Here is an 11,014-nt window from a genome sequence, read left to right on the forward strand (position 1 = left end):
CCTCAGTCCCCAGCACTGAAAAGATCATGTACACTATTGAGTTCCTGTTAAAGAGAGAGACTTTCTTCTGGCAGGGCAGGAGGAATTTCAAGGGGACAGCCCGAGATCTTAACAGGAGCCTAGGGAAAGTGGGATCTCTCCTAGCATTATTATTCTTACACTTGCAGCCACCAATAGATAAGGCCCTAATTACTCTTCAGCTCAGAATGCTTTAGCCAGAACCGAGACTAAATACAGGTTTTTGCTAGTAAGATGCGAATACAGTTGTCCCCTGGCCAGTGCACACACTAGTCTGTAGATGGTTTTCTATAGCATGGGTAGGCCCAGTTGCCATCAAACTAACACGTTTCTAGCAAGAACCATGTTTCAATAGTTCTGGACAACGTGGTTTGAACTGGAGCATGGACACTCCCTCATCTTTGTCTGCAGGGCTTGGGTCTCTCATCCACATGAATTCCTCCTGGGCTGGGTTCATGATAATGCCCTGAGCTGTTTCGAGTACAGTTCAGTCTTGCCGCATGGATGCGACTGAACTGCGTTTTACTCAGGTTCCCAAATCATGCTACAGTCTGGCAAGAGTCCAAGGCTGCAGCACATTTAGGAATCACAGTTTAGTCTCATCTACATTACAAGACCAGAGCATGTTTTAAGTAGAACTACAGTGCACACAGGTCCCTAATTAGCAGTCTTGCCTCTGTTCAAATCCCCTCCAGGATGTAGGCTCATACCCATTGCTGATGCTGCAGTACTAGGGGGTTGTGTGCTTTCATTCCTCTGTCTTCTGTAAGAAGAAACTGTTGCCATTCACCCCCTTTTTAATGCTTACAAGGAGGAGTCCCCACTACTCCATCTCGCTGGACTGCTGGTTGATTAAAATTGGAAATTACCCATTTACAGCCACACAAGGCAGAGCACCAGAAAAAAGTAGGGGGAATTGAAGGAACAGCTTGAAGTGAGCAGTTTAACCGTTACTTTTTTTTAAAATGGGCAGTGAATGTGAGCTGAAAAGTACATTATGAAATACACTCACACCTGCACCCCTCTCTCTTCAGCAAACTCAATGAATCAGGGGGGGAAAACGCCAAAGCTGACTGTGAAATGAATATCAATCATCTTTGTCACATCAAGAGTGTTTTGGAACAATATGCTCGAAAGCCAAATATGTATCTTTAGTTGGGTATTACACACTAAGGCTTAATTTCTAGGCTATCATCCTGTCTCCCAGAAAAAGGCCCAAACAGCCAACTACCAACCTCGGCTATCTCTCTTTGCAAATGGGCTGCTGGTCCTTCTGACACAGAAATTCAGCCAACAATCTGATCAAAGCTGGGAAAGAGACACTCATTCGCTGATACTCCAATTATCTTTGGGAATGGCTGTCACTGTCTTTCATATGTTCTCAAACATATTGCAAAGGGGAAGATTTTAATTAGGGGCTGGCATCGCTAAAGTGAACAGACTTTCCACAAGTTTCCAGAGTGGCACTGGCTTCTCAGTGCCTATTCTTGCATAAAGCATAATCACAAAGCACAGCACGCTGGCGCTTCAGAAAAGGATTCATTGCATCCCAGGAATTTCCACACAGCTAGCAGCATGTTGCTAAAAAGGGGGTTTAATAACAGGCCCAGAATCACAAAGGGACAAGCCCCTTCAGGTGCTATGTTTCCTTCCATCAATGCTCACCACAGGGTCACATCAGTCTGCTTTTAAGTTTGAGAATCTAGAAGTTACAAGCAAACGATCTCTCACATATAGACACATATGCTATCCCAATCCTCATTACATTTCTTTCTGCCAAGCACTAGGTCCTTAACACATGGCCAGGATTAGATTTTAACAACTATTTTTACCCAACTCATTTAGACCTTGTATGGACTAGAAAAAAATGGTGTCTATTAAATCCACAGTAACTAACATATGTTAGCTAACCCTTCTAGAAACACCACTCGGACCCTAGTGTAGATGCAGGTTAACACTTTTAAATCAGGATTAATTGATCAAAGCCAACGAGATTTTTAAAAATGTCTAGACTAGGAAAAGAGATGGCTTAACAGAGACATAGGTCAAACTCAGCCCCAGATTTAGGCTTTGAAATAAAAATAAGTATTACAAACCCTACGACAAATGGACTTTTTGTTGTTGTTGTAATTCCAATGACAATAAGCAGGATTTAAAAAAAACAAACAAATAATTGCAAACTAAGTGGTGCAGCCTTGAGCTAGTGCACTGGAACTGGAAAAACTAAACCAACTAGAAACAAAAGTGAAACTGACCAATCTATTTTCAATGTCCACACTGAAAGGAAACAAACAGCATAATTAACCAAAAGTCAACTGGATTGTTTTCAATTCATCCCCTTTCAATACTATGAGACGTTATCAATAACAAAGGGGACCTCTATTGTTAAAATACATAACAAACAAACATGCAGCACTTCCATCAGATCAGTGGGTTCTTTCCCCATCCACAGAGACTTAAGGTGGTAGATTTTACATTTCACAGGTGAGGAAACTGAGACATACAGCAGTGACTTGCTCAAGGTCACACAGTGAGTCCGGGGTAGAGATGTCTTGATTGCTCAATGCACTAGACCACCATGCACATGTAGGGCTTTTAACCCAATATTGTCCCTTGAAGTCTCAGAGAGACTCACAAATGTTACTTTGCTGAGCTGGAAAAAGGGTGGGTCTGCCATGGCTGCTAAGTGATGATCAGACCCTCTCTCCCCATCATTTTGCAGCATTGTATGACTTGCACACTCCGCCTGCCAACAACCAGACTAGCTCCCGTGGTGATCCACCCGAAGTACTAGAAACTGTACCTGGTTGGGTTTGAGGGAAATCTTTCCCTGGGCCGAGCCTCAAGGAGCCATGCTAAGCTTTCTCAGCAGGAAATCGCTCTGGCACACATCCCAACCCCCACAGCTGCACGTCCCGGTGTAGTTCATATCGACCGTGGGATTGTCTCTCCTTTTGTGCTAAACCACCTCTCCTGTATGAAGTTACTCACTCCGATAGCCACCACAGGACATGCCACTCGCTCCAGCCAGAACCTCAAGGACGAGAACAAACGTCTCTTTGTGTTTGATTCTCTGAACTCACTGCAAACCTGCAGCTTTGTCCACTTAATGCCCCCAAATCCCAGCAGCAAGCGCACCCCAGCTGAGGCACTTTAAGGAGCTTATCGCCCATGATTAGTGATGCTGGCTTGTCATTGTGACTACAGATGTCCATGGAAAAGGAGCTTTGACCCATGTCTAATTAGAGCTACATCCTCAAGATGGCACAGATAAATTAGCCAACCCATTGGGGAGGGCTAATGAAAGCCCTCCCCAATGGGGGGCCTCACTTCCTGACACCCAGTTTGGTAGGTTACCTGGATAGAGCCCCTAGGTAACAGAGTGATATACACCCTGGAAACCCTGCAGCAGACAGGGCAGAGTTGCTTACCTGATTTCAGATAGCTGCTCAGGAGAGGGGGGATGTTTTCTTTCTTTCTGCTGCTCAAGCTCCTATTTGTGTTCTCCATGCTCTCTACACAGTTCAGGGGAGACCTTGGCACCCTGCAAACTGGCTTCATGGAAAGGCCTTTCTCACAGCAATGCAGGTTATACGCCACTGCAGGCCCATGATATGGGAAATCAAAACCACCTCATCAGGGGGAGCAGGCTGTAATAACAGACAGATGCATTTGTTCCAGAGCTACAGACCCAGGTGTCCTCCCCACATCCCACACTATTGTGAAGACCTATGGGCCAGGGGAGCATCCAGATGTTCCTGGCTATCCCACTGAATCAGCCAGAATGATGTTTACTCATTAATAGCACAACCCTGAAGTTATCCCTTGGCCTCCTATAGGGCAGGCCCCTGTGTGTGCGCGCCTCAACGTACCCCTCTGCACTCCTGGAAAATCAGCCTGCCTGGGCCTGTCTCCCTCCCCCTGGCAATGCCCAATAAGCTGGGTCTGTGCTGAACAGTCAGTCTGTCTGTCTGAGCAGCAGGCTGAGCTGCCTCTGGTCTCCTGCTGTCTCTCTCTCTCACTCTTCCAACACCCTGGGTTCTTTTTCTTTTCTATGTATTTCAGTGCATCTGTGCTGAGGGGCAGAGGGCTACCGCTGTGTCTGCCTGTGCTGGGGGGGGGGAGCTGTCAGGTGTCTGTCTGTGCTGGGGGGTGGAGGGCTACCACTGGGTCTGTCTGTCTGTCTGTGCTGGGGGGGGGGGGGGGAGCTGCGGGATGTCCGTCTGTGGCAGGGATACGGCCGGGTGTCTGTGCTGGGGGGGTGAAGCTGTTGGGTATCTGTCTGGGGTGGGGGGTTTAAGGTGTCTGTCTGTCCTGGGGGAGGGGTGGAACTGTTGGGTGTCTGTGCTGGGGGGTGGGGGGTTTAAAGTGTCTGCCTGTCTGTCTGTGCTGGGGAGGGGTGGAGCTGTCGGGTGTCTGTGCTGGGGGGTGGGGGGTTTAAGGTGTCTGTCTGTCTGTGCTGGGGGGGGTGGAGCGGTTGGGTGTCTGTCCTGGGGGCGTGGGGGGGTTAAGGTATCTGTCTGTCTGTCTGTCTGTGCTGGAGGGGGTGGAGCTGTTGGGTGTCTGTGCTGGGGGGTGGGGGGTTTAAGGTGTCTGTCTGTCTGTGCTGGGGGAGGGGTGGAGCTGTTGGGTGTCTGTGCTGGGGGGTGGGGGGGTTAAGGTGTCTGTCTGTCTGTGCTGGGGGGGTGGAGCTGTTGGGTGTCTGTGCTGGGGGGTGGGGGGTTAAGGTGTCTGTCTGTCTGTGCTGGGGGAGGGGTGGAGCTGTTGGGTGTCTGTGCTGGGGGGTGGGGGGGTTAAGGTGTCTGTCTGTCTGTGCTGGGGGGGTGGAGCTGTTGGGTGTCTGTGCTGGGGGGTGGGGGGTTAAGGTGTCTGTCTGTCTGTGCTGGGGGAGGGGTGGAGCTGTTGGGTGTCTGTGCTGGGGGGTGGGGGGGTTAAGGTGTCTGTCTGTCTGTGCTGGGGGAGGGGTGGAGCTGTTGGGTGTCTGTGCTGGGGGGTGGGGGGGTTAAGGTGTCTGTCTGTCTGTCTGTGCTGGGGGAGGGGTGGAGCTGTTGGGTGTCTGTGCTGGGGGGTGGGGGGTTAAGGTGTCTGTCTGTCTGTGCTGGGGGGTGGGGGGGTGGAGCTGTTGGGTGTCTGTGCTGGGGGGTGGGGGGGTTAAGGTGTCTGTCTGTCTGTGCTGGGGGGGTGGAGCTGTTGGGTGTCTGTGCTGGGGGGTGGGGGGGTTAAGGTGTCTGTCTGTCTGTCTGTCTGTGCTGGGGGAGGGGTGGAGCTGTTGGGTGTCTGTGCTGGGGGGTGGGGGGTTAAGGTGTCTGTCTGTCTGTCTGTGGTGGGGGGGTGGAGCTGTTGGGTGTCTGTGCTGGGGGGTGGGGGGGTTAAGGTGTCTGTCTGTCTGTGCTGGGGGGGTGGAGCTGTTGGGTGTCTGTGCTGGGGGGTGGGGGGGTTAAGGTGTCTGTCTGTCTGTCTGTGCTGGGGGAGGGGTGGAGCTGTTGGGTGTCTGGGGTGGGGGGTTAAGGTGTCTGTCTGTCTGTGCTGGGGGGTGGGGGGGTGGAGCTGTTGGGTGTCTGTGCTGGGGGGTGGGGGGTTAAGGTGTCTGTCTGTCTGTGCTGGGGGGTGGGGGGTGGAGCTGTTGGGTGTCTGTGCTGGGGGGTGGGGGGTTAAGGTGTCTGTCTGTCTGTGCTGGGGGGGTGGAGCTGTTGGGTGTCTGTGCTGGGGTGGGGGGGTTAAGGTGTCTGTCTGTCTGTGCTGGGGGGGTGGAGCTGTTGGGTGTCTGTGCTGGGGGGTGGGGGGTTAAGGTGTCTGTCTGTCTGTGCTGGGGGGGTGGAGCTGTTGGGTGTCTGTGCTGGGGGGTGGGGGGTTAAGGTGTCTGTCTGTCTGTGCTGGGGGGGTGGAGCTGTTGGGTGTCTGTGCTGGGGTGGGGGGGTTAAGGTGTCTGTCTGTCTGTCTGTGCTGGGGGGTGGGGGGGTGGAGCTGTTGGGTGTCTGTCTGGGGTGGGGGGGTTAAGGTGTCTGTCTGTCTGTGCTGGGGTGGGGGGGTGGAGCTGTTGGGTGTCTGTGCTGGGGGGTGGGGGGTTAAGGTGTCTGTCTGTCTGTGCTGGGGGAGGGGTGGAGCTGTTGGGTGTCTGTGCTGGGGGGTGGGGGGTTAAGGTGTCTGTCTGTCTGTGCTGGGGGAGGGGTGGAGCTGTTGGGTGTCTGTGCTGGGGGGTGGGGGGTTAAGGTGTCTGTCTGTCTGTGCTGGGGGAGGGGTGGAGCTGTTGGGTGTCTGTGCTGGGGGGTGGGGGTTAAGGTGTCTGTCTGTCTGTGCTGGGGGGTGGGGGGGTGGAGCTGTTGGGTGTCTGTGCTGGGGGGTGGGGGGTTAAGGTGTCTGTCTGTCTGTGCTGGGGGGGTGGAGCTGTTGGGTGTCTGTGCTGGGGTGAGGGGGGTTAAGGTGTCTGTCTGTCTGTCTGTGCTGGGGGGGTGGAGCTGTTGGGTGTCTGTGCTGGGGGGTGGGGGGGTTAAGGTGTCTGTCTGTCTGTGCTGGGGGGTGGGGGGGTGGAGCTGTTGGGTGTCTGTGCTGGGGGGTGGGGGGTTAAGGTGTCTGTCTGTCTGTGCTGGGGGGTGGGGGGTGGAGCTGTTGGGTGTCTGTGCTGGGGGGTGGGGGGGTTAAGGTGTCTGTCTGTCTGTCTGTGCTGGGGGGGTGGAGCTGTTGGGTGTCTGTGCTGGGGTGGGGGGGTTAAGGTGTCTGTCTGTCTGTCTGTGCTGGGGGGTGGAGCTGTTGGGTGTCTGTCTGGGGTGGGGGGGTTAAGGTGTCTGTCTGTCTGTGCTGGGGGGGTGGAGCTGTTGGGTGTCTGTGCTGGGGGGTGGGGGGTTAAGGTGTCTGTCTGTCTGTGCTGGGGGGGTGGAGCTGTTGGGTGTCTGTGCTGGGGGGTGGGGGGTTAAGGTGTCTGTCTGTCTGTGCTGGGGGGGTGGAGCTGTTGGGTGTCTGTGCTGGGGTGGGGGGGTTAAGGTGTCTGTCTGTCTGTGCTGGGGGGTGGGGGGGTGGAGCTGTTGGGTGTCTGTCTGGGGTGGGGGGGTTAAGGTGTCTGTCTGTCTGTCTGTGCTGGGGTGGGGGGGTGGAGCTGTTGGGTGTCTGTGCTGGGGTGGGGGGGTGGAGCTGTTGGGTGTCTGTGCTGGGGGGTGGGGGGTTAAGGTGTCTGTCTGTCTGTGCTGGGGGAGGGGTGGAGCTGTTGGGTGTCTGTGCTGGGGGGTGGGGGGTTAAGGTGTCTGTCTGTCTGTGCTGGGGGTTGGGGGGGTGGAGCTGTTGGGTGTCTGTGCTGGGGGGTGGGGGGTTAAGGTGTCTGTCTGTCTGTGCTGGGGGTTGGGGGGGTGGAGCTGTTGGGTGTCTGTGCTGGGGGGTGGGGGGTTAAGGTGTCTGTCTGTCTGTGCTGGGGGGGTGGAGCTGTTGGGTGTCTGTGCTGGGGTGAGGGGGGTTAAGGTGTCTGTCTGTCTGTCTGTGCTGGGGGGGTGGAGCTGTTGGGTGTCTGTGCTGGGGGGTGGGGGGGTTAAGGTGTCTGTCTGTCTGTGCTGGGGGGGTGGAGCTGTTGGGTGTCTGTGCTGGGGTGGGGGGGGTTAAGGTGTCTGTCTGTCTGTGCTGGGGGGGTGGAGCTGTTGGGTGTCTGTGCTGGGGTGGGGGGGGTTAAGGTGTCTGTCTGTCTGTGCTGGGGGGTGGGGGGGTGGAGCTGTTGGGTGTCTGTGCTGGGGTGGGGGGGTTAAGGTGTCTGTCTGTCTGTGCTGGGGGGGTGGAGCTGTTGGGTGTCTGTGCTGGGGTGGGGGGGGTTAAGGTGTCTGTCTGTCTGTGCTGGGGGGTGGGGGGGTGGAGCTGTTGGGTGTCTGTGCTGGGGTGGGGGGGTTAAGGTGTCTGTCTGTCTGTGCTGGGGGGGTGGAGCTGTTGGGTGTCTGTGCTGGGGGGTGGGGGGTTAAGGTGTCTGTCTGTCTGTGCTGGGGGAGGGGTGGAGCTGTTGGGTGTCTGTGCTGGGGGGTGGGGGGTTAAGGTGTCTGTCTGTCTGTGCTGGGGGGTGGGGGGGTGGAGCTGTTGGGTGTCTGTGCTGGGGGGTGGGGGGTTAAGGTGTCTGTCTGTCTGTGCTGGGGGAGGGGTGGAGCTGTTGGGTGTCTGTGCTGGGGGGTGGGGGGTTAAGGTGTCTGTCTGTCTGTGCTGGGGGAGGGGTGGAGCTGTTGGGTGTCTGTGCTGGGGGGTGGGGGGGTTAAGGTGTCTGTCTGTGCTGGGGGGGTGGAGCTGTTGGGTGTCTGTGCTGGGGTGGGGGGGTTAAGGTGTCTGTCTGTCTGTGCTGGGGGGGTGGAGCTGTTGGGTGTCTGTGCTGGGGGGTGGGGGGTTAAGGTGTCTGTCTGTCTGTGCTGGGGGGTGGGGGGGTGGAGCTGTTGGGTGTCTGTGCTGGGGGGTGGGGGGGTTAAGGTGTCTGTCTGTCTGTGCTGGGGGGGTGGAGCTGTTGGGTGTCTGTGCTGGGGTGGGGGGGGTTAAGGTGTCTGTCTGTCTGTCTGTGCTGGGGGGGTGGAGCTGTTGGGTGTCTGTGCTGGGGGGTGGGGGGGTTAAGGTGTCTGTCTGTCTGTGCTGGGGGGGTGGAGCTGTTGGGTGTCTGTGCTGGGGTGGGGGGGGTTAAGGTGTCTGTCTGTCTGTGCTGGGGGGTGGGGGGGTGGAGCTGTTGGGTGTCTGTGCTGGGGTGGGGGGGTTAAGGTGTCTGTCTGTGCTGGGGGGTGGGGGGGTGGAGCTGTTGGGTGTCTGTGCTGGGGTGGGGGGGGTTAAGGTGTCTGTCTGTCTGTGCTGGGGGAGGGGTGGAGCTGTTGGGTGTCTGTGCTGGGGGGTGGGGGGTTAAGGTGTCTGTCTGTCTGTGCTGGGGGAGGGGTGGAGCTGTTGGGTGTCTGTGCTGGGGTGGGGGGGTTAAGGTGTCTGTCTGTCTGTGCTGGGGGGGTGGAGCTGTTGGGTGTCTGTGCTGGGGGGTGGGGGGTTAAGGTGTCTGTCTGTCTGTGCTGGGGGGTGGGGGGGTGGAGCTGTTGGGTGTCTGTGCTGGGGGGTGGGGGGGTTAAGGTGTCTGTCTGTCTGTCTGTGCTGTGGGGGTGGAGCTGTTGGGTGTCTGTGCTGGGGTGGGGGGGTTAAGGTGTCTGTCTGTCTGTGCTGGGGGGGTGGAGCTGTTGGGTGTCTGTGCTGGGGGGTGGGGGGTTAAGGTGTCTGTCTGTCTGTGCTGGGGGGTGGGGGGGTGGAGCTGTTGGGTGTCTGTGCTGGGGGGTGGGGGGGTTAAGGTGTCTGTCTGTCTGTGCTGTGGGGGTGGAGCTGTTGGGTGTCTGTGCTGGGGTGGGGGGGTTAAGGTGTCTGTCTGTCTGTGCTGGGGGGTGGGGGGGTGGAGCTGTTGGGTGTCTGTGCTGGGGGGTGGGGGGTTAAGGTGTCTGTCTGTGCTGGGGGGTGGGGGGGTGGAGCTGTTGGGTGTCTGTGCTGGGGGGTGGGGGGGTTAAGGTGTCTGTCTTTCTGTCTGTGCTGTGGGGGTGGAGCTGTTGGGTGTCTGTGCTGGGGTGGGGGGGTTAAGGTGTCTGTCTGTCTGTGCTGGGGGGTGGGGGGGTGGAGCTGTTGGGTGTCTGTGCTGGGGGGTGGGGGGGTTAAGGTGTCTGTCTGTCTGTGCTGGGGGGGTGGAGCTGTTGGGTGTCTGTGCTGGGGGGTGGGGGGTTAAGGTGTCTGTCTGTCTGTGCTGGGGGGTGGGGGGGTGGAGCTGTTGGGTGTCTGTGCTGGGGGGTGGGGGGGTTAAGGTGTCTGTCTGTCTGTCTGTGCTGTGGGGGTGGAGCTGTTGGGTGTCTGTGCTGGGGTGGGGGGGTTAAGGTGTCTGTCTGTCTGTCTGTGCTGGGGGGTGGGGGGGTGGAGCTGTTGGGTGTCGGGGGGGGCGGATCCTACCAAGTGTCCGTCCGTCCGTCCGCCCGCCCGCCCGCGCTGGGGGGCGGCGCCTCCTGCCGGCCGTTGGGTCTCGCGCCCCGTTTCGAAGCGGGGGCAGCGCGAGGGGGAGCCGGGGGCCGCGGCCGAGCGGAGCCGGAGACGCCCCGCGGGGGCCCCGGCAGGGAGCCTGCGACGCTCGACGGGCCGGGGGCGGGGCGGGGCGAACCCGCAGCCGAGCCTGTGGCTGCCGCGCCCCCCGGGTGGGCTCTGCAGAACCGGCGCCGCGGCTTTCCCCGCCCCCCAGCCGGCGCCGCCGAGCTCCCCAGAGTCGGGCCCCCTCCTGCCCGCAGCCCCGGGGCCGAGCCCACGCGGGCCAGGGACAGCAACGTGGGGATTCAATGAGCCCCGGGGGTAAAAGCCCTCCGGTGAGCCAGCAGACTTGCCTGATCTTGTTTAAAAACAAAACTACCAGAAGAAGGGGAGGGAGGGGAGAGAACCTCTTTGTGCCTCAGTTTCCCCATCCGTGAATAAGGGTCATAACATCCACTTCGTAGGGGCCCTTACCAGAAGTATCTTGCCAACCCCCACCAATCAAAAAATCTTGAGTCTGAACCCTCCCCACAAAATCACCAGCTCCTCTTTAAAAGTCTCTAGATTTTAAAGAGAAGACACTGCTGGTTCTCTTTATCTGCAAAAGGTGCTGGCTCCAGAGAGGGGAGGCAAGGCACCAGAGGAAGGCTTGCATTTACTTAGGTCCTACAAAAGCTGTGCCTATGTTTTTTTAATTGCTATTATTTTTTGTGTTACTAAGTTGTGTTACTTAGGAGTCCCAGCAGAGTGGGACTCCTGAGTAACACAACAAAAAAGATAACAAGGAGTCCAGTGGCACCTTAAAGACGAACAGATTTATTTAGGCATAAGCTTTTGTGGGTAAAAACCCCACTTCTTCAGATGCATGGAGTGAAAGGTACAGATGCAGACATAAATATACTGACACATGAAGAGAAGGGAGTTATCTCACAAGTGGAGAGCCAGTGTTGACAGGGCCAATTCGATCAGGGTGGATGTGGTCCACTCCCAACAGTAGATGGGAAGGTGGTGACCCAACCACATC

The 11,014-nt window shown here is 56.9% G+C and overlaps 1 protein-coding gene across 2 annotated transcripts in view; it reads right to left on the reverse strand.

Moving 5' to 3' along the window:
* LOC311532698 (uncharacterized protein C1orf167) overlaps positions 1-10,071 on the reverse strand; it is a 34,369-nt gene extending 24,298 nt beyond the window's left edge. For both annotated transcript variants that reach the window (XM_084651396.1, XM_084651395.1), the window contains exons 1-2: positions 9,922-10,071; positions 3,450-3,668 (exon numbers count right to left, since the gene is read on the reverse strand). In XM_084651396.1, coding sequence (XP_084507522.1) covers positions 3,450-3,579 — 130 coding nt within the window. In that variant the 5' untranslated portion in view covers positions 3,580-3,668; positions 9,922-10,071. The remainder of the gene's footprint in view (positions 1-3,449; positions 3,669-9,921) is intronic.
* Between the last annotated feature and the right edge of the window lie 943 nt (positions 10,072-11,014).

This window comes from Lepidochelys olivacea (genome assembly GCF_965140295.1).
Source record: "Lepidochelys olivacea isolate rLepOli2 genome assembly, chromosome: 18".
NCBI classification, from domain to species: Eukaryota; Metazoa; Chordata; order Testudines; family Cheloniidae; genus Lepidochelys; species Lepidochelys olivacea.